The 18,324-nt window shown below is 46.5% G+C and overlaps 1 protein-coding gene across 1 annotated transcript in view; it reads right to left on the reverse strand.

Moving 5' to 3' along the window:
• Positions 1 to 16,608, reverse strand: part of LOC122550335 (tripartite motif-containing protein 72-like) — a 24,735-nt gene extending 8,127 nt beyond the window's left edge. Inside the window, exon 1 of the mRNA XM_043691062.1 lies at positions 16,056 to 16,608. Within this exon, the coding sequence (XP_043546997.1) occupies positions 16,056 to 16,520 (465 nt within the window). The 5' untranslated portion in view covers positions 16,521 to 16,608. The remainder of the gene's footprint in view (positions 1 to 16,055) is intronic.
• Positions 16,609 to 18,324: the final 1,716 nt, after the last annotated feature.

Raw genomic sequence — 18,324 nt, forward strand, 5'->3', positions numbered from 1 at the left:
GCAGTTGGCTATGAAGAGATCGAGGGCGGGTAAGAGGCCAGCACGAGATGTCCAGGTGGATGGAATATGTTGGAGGCGGGAGAAGGGGTCATCAGAGGGTGGGCGAGAATCTTGGTTGAAGAAGTAGGCGCGGAGGAGAAGGTGGCGGAAGAATTGTTTGATGTCTCGCTGCGTGTTTAACATTGTTAGTCCGGGAGCGTAGGGGGATGAAGGTGAGGCCTCTGCTGAGGACTGATCTTTCATCCTCAGAGAGTGGGAGGTCTGGAGGGATGATGAAAACACAGCAGGGCTGGGAGTTAGGACCTGGTGTGGGGCTGGAGCTGGGAGTGGGGGCGAGGTTAGGCATGGGGGCGGAGATCGGCGTGGGGGCAGAGATGCATGCGGCGTGGTCGTTGTACAGGTGAGTGATGTCACTGGGAAGTAGATGAGGCAATGGCAACTGCAGGGGGGGAGGTGGCTGTGGTGACGGCTGAAACGGTGTTGTTGCCGGTGGTTGTGGACCCCGCGGAGGCCGCGAATCTGTTGGCGATGGTCTTCCTGGCGATCGTGGAGGCGGTTGTCTGGGCGGTGATCGCGGAGGCTGCATGGTCGGTGGGGGCGGAAGTGACATCGTGGTTCGCGGCGGCGGTTGCTGCAGTGGCCGCCTGGTTAATGGTGCCTGAGCGGTTCCGGAGGCCGATGGAAGATACTGGAATGGTTGAGGAATCTGGAGTGTGGGGGTAAGTACATGAAAGTTTTTGGTACTTACTGACTTTAATTTCCGATATGGCTAGGAAGAACTGTTTGTTTAGTGTATGGATTCTTCTGTGGATGAAGAACAGTAGAATCTGAGCCATTTTGGAAGCTTCTAGACTTGATTCTTCATGTCAGTCCTACAAGAGGTGGATGCAGAGGATGTTCACAGGGCTGTTGCCTGGAATGGAGCACTTCAATCATGAAGAAGAGCTGGATAAGCTCAGGATGTTTTCTTTAGAGCGGAAAAGATTGAGGAAGACTTGAATGAGATGTGTAAGATTGTGAGAGGCTTTGACAGAGTGGATAAAAAGCCGCTGTTGAAGGGTCGTTAACAAGGGGGCATCATGTTAGACTGAAGTAGGAGTTTAGAGGGGAATTGAAAGGTTTTTTTCACTCAGAGGGCAGTGGGGGTCTGGAATGCACTACGTGGGAGGGGACCCAAGATAGATAACCTCACAACCTTTAAAAGAATCAGCACTTGAAGAGCGATATCATTCAAGGCTATACACCTATTACTGCAAAGTGGGTCCAGTGTAGATTTCAGGTAGTTTTGATGCTATAGACTATTTCCTAAATGGGGAGAGAATTCAGAACTCTGAAGTGCAAAGGGACCTGGGAATCCTAGTCCAAGATTCTCTTCAGGTAACATTGCAGGTTGAGTTGGTAGTTAGGATGGCAAATACAATCTGGCATTTAGTTTGAGACAACTACAATATAAAAGCAGGGGTGTACCTCTGAGACTTTATAAAGCTCTGGTCAGACCACATGTGGAATGTTGTGAACAATTTTGAGAGCCCCATACCTCAGGAAGACGAACTGGCCCCAGAGCGGATCCAGAGGAGGTTCTTGAGAATGGTCCCAGGAATGAAAGGCTCAACATATCAGGAATGTTTAGGACTTTGGGTCTATACTCAATGGAGTTTAGAAGGATGGGGGGGTGGGGTGGATCTGATTGAAACATGCAGATAACTGAATGGCCTGGACAGAGTAGATGTTGGGAAAATGTTTCTATTGGTAGGAGAGATGAGGACCCAAGGGCACAGCGTTAGAGTAAAGGGAAGACCTTTCAGAACAGAGATAAGGAGAAACCTCTTCAGCCAGAGAATGGGGAATCTATGGAATTCACTGCCACAGAAGGCTGTGGAGACCAGATTCTGGATTAGTGATGCTGGAAGAGCACAGCAGTTCAGGCAGCATCCAAGGAGCAGCGAAATCGACGTTTCGGGCATCAGGAATAAAGGCAGTGAGCCTGAAACGTGGAGAGATAAGCTAGAGGAGGGTGGGGGTGGGGAGAAATTAGCATAGAGTACAATAGGTGAGTGGGGGAGGGGATGAAGGTGATAGGTCAGGGAGGAGAGGGTGGAGTGGATAGGTGGAAAAGGAGATAGACAGGTAGGACAAGTCCGGACAAGTCATGGGGACAATGCTGAACTGGAAGTTCGAAACTAGGGTGAGGTGGGGGAAGGGGAAATGAGGAAACTGTTGAAGTCCACAGGTCATTGAGGATATTTAAGAGAGATAGATAAGTTATTGAGTTTCATGGGGATCAAGGGTTATGGGGAGAAAATGGGAAAATTGGGTTGAAAAGCATATAGCCATGATTGAATGGTGGATCAGAATCAATGGGCTGAATCCTAATTTCTCCTCTTAAGTCTTATGGTCTTACTACAGACTCAATGAGCCATAAGGTCTCTTCTGTATTGTAAGATTCTATATATGAGGACATTGTAGTGATTGTAACAAGATCAGCTAGGTGGACCTCATAGCATATGAGTTTCTTGATTGAGGCTGTTAACCTGGTCCAATCAGGGAGCCCTGCTGACAGATATAAACAGGAGGGTTCCCGTACTTCCCGCGGGAGCCTGTGCCCCACAACCTGAGCCGCCTCCGAAATTTTAATTTTGTTTCGTTTAAGGAGGTGAAGAGAAAGGCCCTGTATCGACTGCTGCTGCACACCATCCACCTCTTCTCCCTCATCCACCGTCCGGACACGCCTTGGCGTGCCCATTTGCCACCGGGCGGTGGGGATCCCCAGTGGAGGGCTCTCTACGCGGGAGTCCTCCCCCTTTCTCTCGGGGATCTGGGGTGGAGGGTGCTGCACGCAGCAGTCCCCTGCAACCGCAGATTGCGGTGGTTCACGGACTCCCAGCCCAACTGCTTGTTCTGTGGCCCTGTGGAGTCCGTGGACCATGTATATATTGGGTGTGGGCGTTTGCACTCCCTTTTTGATTCCTTAAAAACCTTCTCCTCTGTTTTTGGCTGCACTTCAGTCCCACGCTCCTGATCTTTGGGCACCCGGTACGGAGGAAGGAGGGCAGGTCTGAAGACGTCCTCGTGGGTCTGCTCCTGGGCCTGGCCAAACTGGCCATCAACAGGTCCAGGCAGCGGGCCGTGGAGGGGGTCGTTAGGGCCGACTGCCTGCCCCTCTTCTGCGGTTAGGTTAGAGCCTGGGTGTCCTTGGAGAAGGAGCATGCAGTGTCGACCAACACCCTGGAGTTGTTCAGGGAGTGGTGGGCGCCGCAGGGAGTGGAGTGCATCACTTCTCCCTCCAACTCTATTTTGATTTAGTCCCTACCCTCCCCTTCACTGTTTTTGATCACACAGCATTGTCCTTTGATGTGAAGGGCAGTGTTTGTCACTGGCCACTCGGGTGTTTTCCTATCTTCCTGGTGGTGGAATTTGAATAAAGATTGGTGCACTTTGTGTCTTTCACACTGTCTCACACCTATACACACACACTGGGGTGTGTGGGTGCTGGGGAAAAAATAAGCACTACCGCACTTAGGTGGTAGTGTGGGGGTTAAATTAAAAAAAAAAGAAACAGGAGTGTTGAATAAAGATTCGTGCACTTTGTTAAAAAAAAATTAAAAATAAGAGTGCCTGCCCTTCAAAAAAAAGGGGAGTTTTGCATCATTTCTCCAAAGAAAAAAAAAACAGGAGGGTGTGAAGGGCACTGCTTGTCACTGGCCACTCAGGTGTTTTCCTATCTTCCTGGTGGTGGAAATTGAATAAAGATTCGTGCATTTTGTGTCTCTCACTGTGTCTCACACCTGCACACACACAACATGGGTGCTGGGGAAAATATAAGCACTACCCTGGTTAGGTGGTAGTGTGGGGGAGAGAAGAAAAAAAATAAACAGGAGTGTCAGGGGATAGAGAGAAAGAAAAAAAAATAAACAGGAGGGTCAGAGGTTCTGTTGACTCTGAGTAAGTTGGACCAGTGTCAAGTACTATCCACGTGTAAATACAGGGTGACTTGGTGACAGGATACCAGCCTCCATGAATACAGGGTGACTTGGTGACAGGATACCAGCCTCCATGAAGATATTTCGGTGGCAACGAGAGAAAAAAAATGCTCCTGAAGAAATTTGCTCCTAACAGTCGTCTTTGAGTTGGGGTAAGCATTTCTGGCAATATGGTATTATTTGAGAAGCTTGACTCATTTGACCTTGCCTTCAAAGACTGGGCCCAGTATGTGGAAAGAATGTGTTATTGTTTTTGGGCAAATAACACTGGGGCAGATGAAAAGCAATCAGTAATTCTCCTGACAACTTGTGGACCTGCAGCTTTTTCGGTCATTAGGAGCTTTACTCTTCCTGAGGCACCAGATACTAAAACCTTTCAAGAGTTAATGGATTTAGTTAAGGAATATTATTCTTCTCTAATTCTGAGACTCCATCGGTTTTACTTGGCAGCTCAAGAACCTGGAGAATCGGGATTTTTGTCAAGATTAAGACAACTGGCAAAGGCAGTGACTTTGATTTAATCCTTAATGAAATGCTGAGAATCGATGTGGGACTAATGAAGTAAACATGCAAAAGCACCTACTAGCTGAAGCCCAACTGGACTTTAAACAGGCACCACAACTGGCTTTGTCATTGGAGAGTGTGACAAGTGGAGCAGATGAATTGCAGGTATGCTTATGTAAATGGACACCCTCGCCAGGCCAACTGAGATTGGGGAAGACCACCTGAGTGAATGCAATTGACAGTCTCACTCAGGACATATCATGAACAGAAGGACTCGAGATCAACCTGTAGCAAAACCCCCAAAGCTAAGCCAAGCCTCGGCCAAACAGAGAACAGTTTCTCCAGAATCCGGGCCAGCAAGCCACTGTAGTTGCTGACTGTGTTTGGACTCGAGACAGCAGAAGAGTTCCACTGGTCTGAATTGAGTAAGAAAATTCATAGACTGGTATCCAGGACATAGCACACCCCGGAAAGCCCACCTACATCTGGCTTGTAACTGTTAAATTGCTTAGCAACATCCAAATCAGAGCCAATCAAAATAAACGTCTGGTTAAATGGTCACCTGGTTCCAGTGGAGGTTGATACTGGCGCAGCTGTATCAGTGATTGCAGAACCAGCCTTTAACAAAATTCATGCAGGACTCCAATCCTTATGTTTGCATACGACCTTAGCTAGACTGAGAACCTTTACAGATTAAGGGGACAACTTTGGTTATGGTCTTGTTTGAGAAGCAGCTGATTTAGTTCCCACTAATTGTAGTAAAATGCTCAGGCCCAAGCATGATAGGGCAAAATTGTTTGAGATAGGTTCACCGTGATTGGCTCAACATTTTTTGATTAGAAAATGGCAGCCTGAGTGAAGTTCTAATTAAATACCTGGAGATTTTCAGGAAGGTCCAGGGGCTATCAAAGGAGCCAAGGCCACCTTTCACGTTGACCGGGAAACATTTCCATGATTCTGCAAGGCCCGCCCAGTGCCATTTGCCTCACGGGCAAAAGTACAGGCAGAAAGTAGTAGGCTGGAAAACGAAGGAATCATCAAACCAGTCCAGTTTGTGGAATGGGCTGCACTGGCCAAACTAGTTGTAAAGCTCGACAGGTTGATGGGGATATTAAACAAACAGGAAACTGTTTCTCGCAGCTGGATAAATACCCAATCCCTTGCATAGAGGATTTATGCACAAAGATGGCAGGGGGCTGTCCTTCACAAAGCTGGACATAAGCCATGCGTACCTACGATTGGGTTTAGGTAAGGATTCCTAGAGGTATGCTATAATTAATGCCCATAAAGGTTGGTACCCATATACAAGACTGCTATTTGGGGTATTATCAGCCTGTGCCATTTTTCAGTGGATGATGGAGAACATTTTAGAAGGTCTATCCCAGGTCGACATTTATCTGGATAAGGTGCTAATAACAGGGAAGACCAATAAAGAGCACTTAGAGAACTTGGAAATAGTCTAGACATTTCTCCAAGGTGGATGTATGCCTAAGAAGGGAAAGGTCTGTGCTCCAGGTACCCCCAGTACCTGGGCTACATGGGCTACAGAGTCAACAAGACTGGGCTACACCCGTTGGAAGATGAAGTGAACAAAGAGCAAAGAAAATTACAGCACTGGAACAAGCCCTTCGGCCCTCCAAACCTATGCCAATCCGGATCCTCTATCTAAATCCATCACGTATTTTCTAAGGATCTGTATTCCTCTGCTCCCTGCCCATTTATGTATCTGTCTCGATACATCTTAAATGATGCAATCGTGCCCAGCTCTACCACCTTTGCTGGCAACACATTCCAGGCACCCACCACCCTCTGCGTAAAGACCTTCCCACATATATCACCCTTAAATATTTCCCCTCTCTCTTTGAACGTGTGACCCGTAGAAACTGAGTCCCCTCTGGGAAAAAGCTTCTTGCTACCCACCCTGTCTATACCTCTCATGATTTTGTAGACCTCAATCAGTATCCCCGCTCCCCAATCTCCGTCTAATGAAAATAATCCTAATCTACTCAACCTCTCCTCATAGCTAGCACCCTCCATACCAGGCAACATCCTGGCGAACCTCCTCTGTGCCCTCTCCAAAGCATTCACATCCTTTTGGTAATGTGGTGACCAGAACTGTACGCAGTATTTCAAATATGGCCGAACCAAAGTCTTATACAACTGTGACCTGATCTGCCAACTCTTGTACTCAATACCATGTCCAATGAAGGAAAGCATGCCAAATGCCTTCTTGACCTGCATTGCCACCTTCAGGGAACAATGGACTTGGACACCCAGGTCTCTCTGTACATCAATTTTCCCCAGGGCTTTTCCATTTACTGTATAATTCGCTCTTGAATTGGAGCTTCCAAACTGCATCACCTTGCATTTGCCTGAATTGAACGCCATCTGCCATGTCTTTGCCCAACTCTCCAATCTACCTATATTCTGCTATATTCTCTGACAGTCCCCTTCACTATCTGCTACTCCACCAATCTTAGTATCATCTGCAAACTTGCTAATCAGACCACCAATACTTGTCCTGGATTAGTGGTGCTGGAAGAGCACAGCAGTTCAGGCAGCATCCAGCACCACTAATCCAGAATCTGGTTTCCATCATCTGCAGTCATTGTTTTTACCTACACCAATACCTTCCTCCAGATCATTTATGCATATCACAAACAACAGTGATCCCTGCACGGATCCCTGTGGAACACCACTAGTCACAGGTCTCCATTTTGAGAAACTCCCTTCAACTACTACTTTCTGTCTCCTGTTGCCCAAGCAGTTCTTTATCCATCTAGCTAGAACACCCTGGACCCCATGTGACTTCACTTTCTCAGCCTACAATGGGAACCTTACCAAACACCTTACTGAAGTCCATGTATTTGACATCTACAGCCTTTCCCTCATCAATCAACTTTGTCACTTCCTCAAGGAATTCTATTAAGTTGGTAAGCTTCTCCAGCAGCTTCCATATCACTGACGTCAGGCCTACCGGTCTATAATTACCTGGATTATCCTTGCTATCCTTCTTAAACAAAGGGACAACATTAGCAATTCTCCAGTCCTCCAGGACCTCACCCCGTGTTCAAGGATGCTATAAAGCTATCTGTTAAGACCCCAGCTATTTACTCTCTCATCTCCCTCAGTATCCAGGGATAGATCCAAATCGGACCTGGGGACTTGTCCACCTTAATGCCTTTTCAAATACCCAACACTTCCTCCCTCTTTTTGCTGACTTGACCGAGAGTAATCAAACATCCATCCCTAACTTCAACATCCGTCATGTCCCTCTCCTCGTTGAATACCAACGTAAAGTACTCATTAAGAATCTCACCCATTTTCTCTGACTTCACGCATAACTTTCCTCCTTTGTCCTTGAATGGGCCAATCTTATCTTTAGTTACCCTCTTGCTCCTTATATATGAATAAAAGGCTTTGGGATTTTCCTTAACCCTGTTTGCTAAAGATATCTCATGACCCCTTTTAGGCCTCTTAATTCCTTGTTTCAGATTGCTGATATTTTTCCAAAGCTTTGCCTGTCTTCAGTCGCCTAGACCTTATAAATGTGTCCTTTTTCCTCTTAGCTAGTCTCACAATTTCACCTGTCATCCATGGTTCCCTAATCTTGCCATTTCTATCCCTCATTTTCACAGGAATATGTCTCTCCTGCAGTCTAATTACCTGGATTATCCCTGCTATCCTTCTTAAACAAGGGGTCAACATTAGCAATCCTCCAGGACCTCCCCCATGTTCAAGGATGCTGCAAGGATATCTGTTAAGGCACTGACTATTTTCTCTTTCGCTTCCCTTAGTAACCTGGGATGGATCCCATTCGGACTCGGAGGATACTTAAGAGGGAAATCGTGGGGGAAAAAGGGGACATATGATAGCTTTGGCAAATAGAGTTAAGGAGAATCGGAAGGGTTTTACAAATACATTAAGGACAAAAAGATAACGAGGGAAGAATAGGGCGCCTCAAAGATCAGCAAGGTGGCCTTTGTGTGGAGCTGTAGGAGATGGGGGAGATACTAAACGAGTATTTCGCATCAGCATTTACTGTGGAAAAGGACATGCAAGATATAAAATGTAGGGAAATAGGTGATGACAACTTGAAAAATATCCATATTACAGAGGAGGAAGTGTTGGATGTCTTGAAACGCATAGAAATGGATAAATCCCCAGGACCTGATCAGGTGTACCCTAGAATTCTGTGGGAAGCTGGGAAGTGATTGCTGGGCTTCTTGCTGAAATATTTATATCATCGATAGTCACAGGTGAGGTGCCAGAAGATTGGAGGTTGGCAAACGTGGTGCCACTATTTAAGAAAGGTGGTAAGGACAAGCCAGGGAACTCTAGACCAGTGAGCCTGACATTGGTGGTGGGCAAGTTGTTGGAGGGAATCCTGAGGGACAGGATGTGCATGTATTTGGAAAGGCAAGGACTGATTCAGGATAGTCATCATGGCTTTGTGTGTGGGAAGCCTTGTCTCACAAACTTGATTGAGTTTTTTTGAAGAAGTAACAAAGAGGATTGATGGGGGCAGAGCAGTAGACATGATTTATATGGATTCTGGATTAGTGGTGCTGGAAGAGCACAGCAGTTCAGGCAGCATCCGAGGGGCAGTAAAATCGACGTTTCGGGCAAAAGCCCTTCATCAGGAATACAGGACGTTAGTAAGGTGTTCAACAAGGTTCCCCGTGGGAGACTGGTTAGCAAGGTTAGATTTCACAGAATAAAGGGAGAACTAGCCATTTGGATACAGAACTGGCTCAAAGGGAGAAGACAGAGGGTGGTGGTGGGGGTTTGTTTTTCAGACTGGAGGCCTGTGACCAGTGGAGTGCCATAAGGATCGGTGCTGGGTCCTCTACTTTTTATCATTTACATAAATGATTTGGATGCGAGCATAAGAGGTACAGTTAGTAAGTTTGCAGATGACACCAAAATTGGAGGTGTAGTGGACAGCGAAGAAGGTTACCTCAAGTTACAACAGGATCTTGATCAGATGGGCCAATGGGCAGTGGAGTTTAATTTGGATAAATGTGAGGTGCTGTACTTTGGGAAAGCAAATCTTAGCAGGACTTATGCACTTAACGGTAAGGTCCTAAGGCGTGTTGCTGAACAAAGAAACCTTGGAGTACAGGTTCATAGCTCCTTGAAAGTAGAGTCGCAGGTAGATAGGATAGTGAAGAAGGCATTTGGTATGCTTTCCTTTATTGGTCAGAGTATTGAGTTACAGGTTAGGCCACTTTTGGAATACTGCATGCAATTCTGGTCTCCTTCCTATCGGAATAATGTTGTGAAACTTGAAAGGATTCAGAAAAGATTTACAAGGATGTTGCCAGGGTTGGAGGATTTGAACTACAAGGAAAGGTTGAATAGGCTAGGGCTGTTTTCTTGAGTGTCGGAGGCTGAGGGGCATGGATAGAGTAAATAGACAAGTCTTTTCCCTGGGGTGGAGGAGTCCAGAATTAGAGGGCATAGCTTTAGGGTGAGAGGGGAAAGATATAAAAGAGACCAAAGGGGCAACTTTTTCACGCAGAGGGTGGAATGTGTATGGAATGAGCTGCCAGAGGAAGTGATGGAGGCTGGTACAATTGCAACATTTAAAAGGCATCTGGATGAGTATATGAATAGGAAGGGTTTGGAGAGATATGGGCTGGGTGATGGGACTAGATTGGGTTGGGATATCTGGTTGGCATGGACGGGTTGGACTGAAGGGTCTGTTTCCGAGCTGTACATTTCCATAACTTTATGACTCTATAATCAACCTCTCTTTAAAAGCCTCCCGTATATCGAATGAGGATTTACCTTCAACCACCTGCTCCCAATCCACATTCCCCAGCTCTTGTTGAATTGAGGGTGATTAAAGGTGGCCCGGCTCCCACGTGTGTACCGGAGTTTAGGTCTTTCCTTGGACTGATGGTGTTATTAAAGGAAGTTCATACATAATCTGGCTTCCATTCCGGCACCCTTCTATCTGCTATTAAAAAAGGGTCAGCCTTGGAAATGGTCTTGTAGCCAAGATGTAGCCTTTGGGGAAGTGAAGAAGCAGCAATCTTCATCTGAGGTGTTGGCACATGATGATCCCAAGTCAGATCTGGTGTCGAGATGCGATGCCTCTCCATATGGTATATTAGGGTCGTGTTAGATCACAGTTGGCTCAATGGAGAGGAATGCCCAATGGCATATGCTTCCCAGGTTGTGGCTGATGCAGAGCACAAATATGCCCACATAGAGAAGGAAGGTTTGGCGGTCTTTAGATAGATAGATAGATTACTTACAGTGTGGAAACAGGCCCTTCGGCCCAACAAGTCCACACCGCCCCGCCGAAGCGCAACCCACCCATACCCCTGCATTTACCCCTTACCTAACACTACGGGCAATTTAGCATGGCCAATTCACCTGACCTGCACATCTTTGTGATTGTGGGAGGAAACCGGAGCACCCGGAGGAAACCCACGCAGACACGGGGAGAATGTGCAAACTCCACACAGTCAGTCGCCTGAGGCGGGAATTGAACCCGGGTCTCTGGCGCTGTGAGGCAGCAGTGCTAACCACTGTGCCACCGTGCCGCCCTCTTCTTTGGTATGAGAATGTTCCACCAATACCTTTACAGATGTGAATTTATATTAATAACAGACCACAAACCCCTGCTAAAGCTAGTTGAAGAAGACAAGACCTCGCCGCCCATAACTTCAGGTCAAATTCAGCGGTGGGCTCTCATTCTAAGTATGTACAATTACAAGTTGGAATGCTGTCTGGAAAGCCAAGTAGCAAACACAGATCCCAAAAGAGAAAATGCTGGAAAATCTCAGCAGGTCTGGCAGCATCTGTAAGGAGAGAAAAGAGCTGATGTTTTGAGTCTAACTGACCCTTTGTCAAAGGGTCCAGAAAGGTTTCAATTCTGTTTGTGATGGCCCTTTTGTTTCCCCCATCACTACCAGTTGTTCTCCAGAGGGGATGGCATTTTATTATGGGGAGTAAGTGTAATTGTCCCAACCAAATACTGGCTGAATTCCACCAGGGTCATCCAGGGGTGTCCAAAATGACGTTGTTGGCCAGGATTGTTGGTGGGAGAGTGCCCAAAATGCCAACAAGGACCAAGCGTACCACCAGCAGCTCCCCCAAGTTTGTGGGAATTGCCATAAAAACCCTGTACTCGGTTACACATTAGTTAGAAAGACTATGCCAGCCTTTCATGGGTTCGACATGCTTAGTCATTGTGGATGCCCTCTCAAAGTGACTGGATGTGCATGGAGTCAAACACAGGAATGACGATGGAAAAGCTGCGAGCATCTTCTGCAATACACAGCCTCCGAAAGTGTTTGTAACAGACAACCAGCCATCATTTACCAGCATGGAATTCTAGTATTTCCTCAACTCAAATGGCAGTCTGCATATAGGTAGACAAGCAGGAGGCTGGAAGATCACATGGCAAAGAACTCATGCCATCTGGCTTGCTGTGTTCTTCCAGCCTCCTGATGTCTACCTAATCTACAGAATGCCATTCAACTTTAGGAAATACTTGAACTCCTGGTCATCATTTACCAGGATGGAATTCAAGTATAGAGCTGTCTTTATATGCAGAATTAGAGACAAAAAAAACCTGCATTGCTGGATTCCAAGGTAGACAAGGTAGGCTGGAAGAACACATGGCAGAGAACTGTTTTTCCAACCTACCTTGTCTACCTTGGAATCCAGCATCTACAGTTTTTTTTGCCTCTAATTCTACATATAAGGACAGCTCTATACCATCCATTGTGCAATGGTCTGGAGGAAAGAGCAGTCCAAATTTCGAAGGCAGGCATAAAGAAACAGCCGACAGCTTCACTCAATACCAACCTATCCCGGTTCCTGTTTGCTTGTTTCCAAGGAGTGGAGTCAGAGGGAGGAGCACACAGTGATGAGTACAAAAACTAACTTACCTTGGGGATTTGGGGCCTTGTTTCTGGGGGAGGAGCACACAGAGCAGTGAGTATAAAAACTAACTGACCTTGGGGATTCGTGGCCATGTGGAAAATCGCTAATGTAACCTCCCTGTTTAAGAAGGGAGTGAGGCAAAAGACAGGAAATTACAGACCAATTAGCCTGACATTAGTTGTTGGTAAGATTTTGAAGTCTGTCATGAAGGATGAGATTTCTGAAAACTTGGAAGTGCATGGTAAAATAGGGCAAAGTCACATGATTTCATCAAGGGGAGGTCATGCCTGACAAATCTGCTAGAATTCTTTGAGGTGGTAATGAGCAGGTTAGACCAAGGAGACCAATGCATGTTATCGATCTGGACTTCAAGAAGGCCTTTGACAAGATGCCACACAGGAGGCTGCTGAGTAAGATAAGGGCCCATGGTGTTAGAGGCAAGGTCCTCGCATGGATAGAAGCTTGGCTGTCTGGCAGGAAGCAGAGAGTGGGGATAAAAGGGCCCTTCTCAGGATGGCAGCTGGTGACAAGTGGTGTTCCACAAGGGTCAGTGTTGGGACCACAACTTTTCACTTTATACATTAATGATCTGGATGAAGGGTCTGAGGGCATTTTGGCTGCGTTTGCAGACAATACAAAGATAGCTGCAGGGGCAGGTAGTATTTAGGAGGTGAGGAGGCTGCAGAAGGATTTGGACAGGTTGGGAGAGTGGGAAAAGAAGTGGCAGATGGAGTACAATGTTGGAAAGTGTGAGGTCATGCACTTTGGTAGGAAGAACAGAGGCATGGACTATTCTCTAAATGGGGAGAAAATTCAGAAATGTGAAGTGGCAAAGAGCCTTGGGAGTTTCAGGCCAGGATTCTCTTAAGGTTAACTTGCCATTTGAGTCAGTATTTAGGAAGGTAAATATAATGTTGGCATTTATTTTGAGAGAACCAGGACATAAAAGCAGAGTTGTACTTCTGAGACTTCCATCAGGCTTTGGTCAGACCACATTTGGAGTATTGTGAGCGATTTGGGTGCCATATCTCAGGAAGGATGTACTGGCCCTGGTCCAGAGGAGGTTCATGCGAATGATCCCAGAAATGAAAAGCTTAACCTATGAGGAACGTTTGAGGACTCTGGGTTGATACTCAATGAAGTTTAGAAGAATGAGGAGAGATCCAACTGAAACATACAGAATACTTTTGGGCCTGGACAGAGTGGACAATGGCAGGAGAGATTAGAACCCGAGGGAAGACCTTTAGAATGGAGATAAGGAGAAGTTTCTTCAGCCAGAGAGTGGTGAAATCTATGGAAGTCTTTGCCACAGAAGGCTGTGAAGGCTGGGTCATTAAGTATAGTTAAGACGGAGGTAGATAGGTTCTTGATTGTCAATGGGAGAAAGGGGGAGAAAAGGGTTGAAAAGCTTATCAGCTATGTTTGAATGGTGGAGCAAACTTGATGGGCCAAATGGCCTAATTTCTACTCCTATGTCTTATGGTCTTATTATAGGACCACCCCTCATGCAATGACAGGGATAGCTCCAGTAGGGTTGCTAATGGGGAGAAGACTGCGCACCAGGTTAAACCTGACCTTCCCGGACCTGAGGGGGTGGAAGGGCGAAACGGCATCGGGAACACCAATGCTGGACACAAGATTACGCAAGGCGAGAGAGTGTTTACTTCAAGGGACCAAGTTTGGTGTTGAAACCATGGAAATGGCCCTGCATGTGTAACAGGTATGGTGGACACAAGATCAGCTCCCATGGCGTACAAGGTTTGGGTAGGTGTGATGGTCCTGAACAAGGCTATTGGAATCCCTGTGTTCTACCCAGCCTTCTTGTGTCAAAGAAACCTCGGACACAGTGGATTCACAGTCCCAATGCCTTTATCATCTGAAGAAGGAGGTGTATTTTTTCTGATATGCCTCAGGGTGAAGAGGTGGGCGAGGATCCAGTGCATGCCACCCATATCTGAGGCAGAGTCAGAGGCTGAGGGGTGACTATATAGAGCTTTATAAAATCATGAGGGGCATGGATATGGCAAATTGACAAAGTCTTTTCCCTGAGTGGAAGAGTCCAGAACTCAAGGGTATAGGTTTAAGGTGATAGGGGAAAAATTTAAAAAGGACCTAAGGGGCAACTTTTTCATACAGAGGATGGTACGTGTATGGAATGAGCTGCCAGAGGAAGTGGTGGAGGCTGGTACAATTGCAACATTTAAAAGGCATCTGGATGGGTATATGAATAGGAAGGGTTGGGAGGGATACGGGCTAAGTGCTGGCAAATGGGACTAGATTTATGTAGAATGGACGAATTGGACTTGTAGGGTCTGTTTCTGTGCTGTACATCCCTATGACTCTATATACCTTTACAACTTTCTGGTTCCAACTGCACTTCTACTCTGTCAGTAGATACTTGCATATATGACTCCCTGTTTCTCAGTTTCTTCATCTAAGCCATTTAGAATTACAATGAAAGACTCTGGGCCTTGGTACATTAAATCCCCTGGGGGCATTAATTACATTTCTATTAACCCCGCTCTCTGTCTTATTCCTCATACTTTAGACAGGTCAAAGGTTTGTCTTCAATAACATACATGTTCAGTTTCTGTAAGTAATCTATTTTATGGAACCTTACTGAGTGCCATCTGTAAATCCATACAAATAATATCCACAACACTCCCTTTGAAACCACATGAGTTATGTCTGCCAACAATGTTTAGCTGGTTTAGTTAGCCCTGTACAAATCCAGGCTGGTTCTCCCGATTCACATAGGGATTCCATCGGATATGCAGCACAGACTCAAACCCATTCAGCTCAACCTGCCCCTGCTGCAATTTGTGACCCACTGTCGTCCCACTTGTTCACCAATTCATACTTGTCGAAGTATTTGATCTTTCCATCTCTAATCACAGATTCCAATCATTTCCCCACAGCTGATATTGGAAGAATCAATCTGGAATGTTCTCGCAACACTGAAGAGAGATTGGGGATTATCTAATCAAAGGCAGCAGTTCCTGAATTGAGAGAGTTTGGAAAATCAACAATTTCCTCACCTGCCGTACTTCTTTCAGTATCCTGAGCTTGGAACCAACATGTCCTACACTCTTCACAATAACCAATTGCATTCTTTTCTCTATTTCTGGTTTTAACCTGACATTACATTGAGTTAGTTCCTGCCTTTGCTTTAGTTCTATGCTATTTCAGAGCAGTTTTCTCTTCTTCTATTGGGAATAATTATAGGATAATTATTTCACAGGTCTTCCATTTCCTGATTTACATTTCCGTTTCACTGTGTTTGTCTTTAAGATGTTGGGACTATCCTCATCTCCACTCTTTATCTTACCAGTGAAACAACTTTGAGAGTTGCTCTTGATGAGTCTGTCAAGTCACCTCTTGAGTTACCTTTTTGCAACTCTTAGGATCTTTTTCTCTTCTCTATAACTCAGTCTCGATCTGTGGGATCTTCACTAGTATCTATATTTGTGTTAGTCCTTTCCTTAAATTTTACACACATCCGTGATGGGCCAAATGGCCTCCCACCTTGCTCTCAGCATTCTGCGATTTGATGTAACACACAACTTCTCTTATCAACTGAACGTTTCCTCATTTGGCAAGCAGCAAGGTCTTATATTAAACTCTCCCTTAACACTTAACTGGACACTTTTATTTCATCTCACTCACCTTTATGTGACTTTCTGCCTTTTCCAAGCTGAGCAGGGAGTGGGTTTTGTGTTTGCCTGTTATTGTACACGGCCCACACACACACTCTCCATCGTCTTCACAGTAAAACTCCAGAGGCTCCTTGTGTTCACGGCACTGTCTCTCTATCGGATCGCTGGGAAGTCTGGCCGCAGGCTCACCTACGCTCACCACCTGAAGTTCCCCTCCAGGTAAGGGGAGCTTGGCCGTGAGGGCAGAGGCAGCTGCTTCCTCAGGCTGGCTTGCCACGTCCGGCCTGGGCTCCGAGACCGACGGATTGGCACACACCGGGCAGTCCAGTCTGCCCACAGCTTTCCCCTTGGCCTGGGAATCCTCGATACAGTTGGAGCAAAGGTAATGGCCACAGGGCAGTGCGTCAGAGTCAGGGAATGGGCAGTGGCAGAAGGCACAAGTTGGCTGCTCCTCGGTTATGCCCATTTCCTCCATCCTTAGTGAAACTTCGGGGAGAGTGTAACCTGCAGCAGCAGTCTGCAGTCCGACTGACTGGGAGGGACTGAACTCTGTCTGTTACACTCTCGAGATTCACTCCAACTGCAGATTAACCCTTCGTCAGCTGCAGCAGATTAACCAGGCTACAGTTTGATAGCTTCTCCTTTGTGTTTACAATGGCTTCCTGAGATTGGCACAACAACGAGAGACTTGGAGAAACAGAAATCTTTGTAAACGTGGGGACAACTGAAAAGGCACAGTTGGATGTATATACAGTGGTGGAGAGTGCAGCAATAAAGAAGGCACACTAAACATTTATAAGTTATAAATTAGGCCTCAACTTGAGTACAGTGTACAGTTTACAAAGGGATTACATGTAAGGAGTTCTTAAAATGTATTCATGAGATGTGGGCGTCGCTGGCGGCACCAGAATTTATTGCCCATCCCTAACTCCCAGGAGAGGTGGTGGTCAGCGCCGCCCTTGAACTGCTGCAGTCCTTGAGACCATAAGAAACAGGAGCAGAATTCGGCCTTTTGGACCATCAAGTCTGCTTCATCATTCAATCATGGCTGCTCTGTTTCTCCATTCTTTTCCCCGTAACCCTTGAACCCCTTACTAATTGAGAATAATTCACACTGAGAATACCCTCCATGGTGTTGTGTGGCACCATCACTGTGCTAAATGGGACAGACTTCAAACAGATCTAGCAACTCAAGCCTGGGCATCCATGAGGTGCTGTAGGCCAACAACAGCAGCAGAACTGTACTCCAGCACAATCTGTAACCACATGGCATGGCATATCCCCCACTCAACCATTACCATCACGCCAGGGAATCAACCCTGGTTCAATGGACAGTGCAGGAGGGCATGCCAGGTGCAGCACCAGGCATCCCTGAAGATGAGGTGTCAACCTGGTGAAGCTACAAACCTGCCAAACAGCAGAAGCAGCAAGTGATAGACAGAGCTAATCGATCCCACCACCAACGGATCAGATCTAAGCTCTGCAGTCCTGCCACATCCAGTTGTGAATGGTGGTGGGCAATTAAACAACTCCCTGGAGGAGGAGGCTCCACAAATATCCCCCTCCTCAGTGATGGAAGGGCCCAGCACATCGGAGCAAAAGATAAGGCTGAAGCTTTCCCAGCAACCTTCACCCAGAAGTGCTGAGGGGATGGTCCATCTCGGCCTCCCCCAGTGGTCCCCACCATCACAGGTCCCAGTCTTCAGCCAATTCCATTCACTCCACGTGATATCAAGGAATGGTTGGAGACACTGGATACTGCAAAGGCCATGGGCCCTGACAACATTCCAGCAATGGTACTGAAGACTTGTGCTCCAGAACTTCCTGCTCCCCTAGAAAAGCTGTTCCAGTACAGTTACAACACTGGCACCTACCCAACAATGTGGAACATTGCCCAGGTATGTCCTGTACATAAAAAGCAGGATAAATCCAACCCAGCCAATTACCGCCCCATCAGTCTACTCTCGATCTTCAGTCGAGAGTGTGGTGCTGGAAAACCACAGCAGGTCAGGCAGCATCCAAGGAGTAGGAGAATTGACATTTCGGAATGACTGATGAAGGGCTCATGCCCGAAATGTCAAATCTCCTGCTCCTTGGATGCTGCCTGACCTGCTGTGCTTTTCCAGTATCACATTCTAAACTCTGATCTCCAGCATCTGCAGTCCTCACTTTCTCCTATTCTCGATCATCAGTAAAGTGATGGAAGGTGTCCATCAACAGAGCTATCAAGCAGCATCTACTCAGCAATGACCTGCTCAGTGACCCTCAGTTTGAGTTCC

The sequence above is a fragment of the Chiloscyllium plagiosum genome, chromosome 5 (assembly GCF_004010195.1).
Source record: "Chiloscyllium plagiosum isolate BGI_BamShark_2017 chromosome 5, ASM401019v2, whole genome shotgun sequence".
Classification (NCBI taxonomy): Eukaryota; Metazoa; Chordata; class Chondrichthyes; order Orectolobiformes; family Hemiscylliidae; genus Chiloscyllium; species Chiloscyllium plagiosum.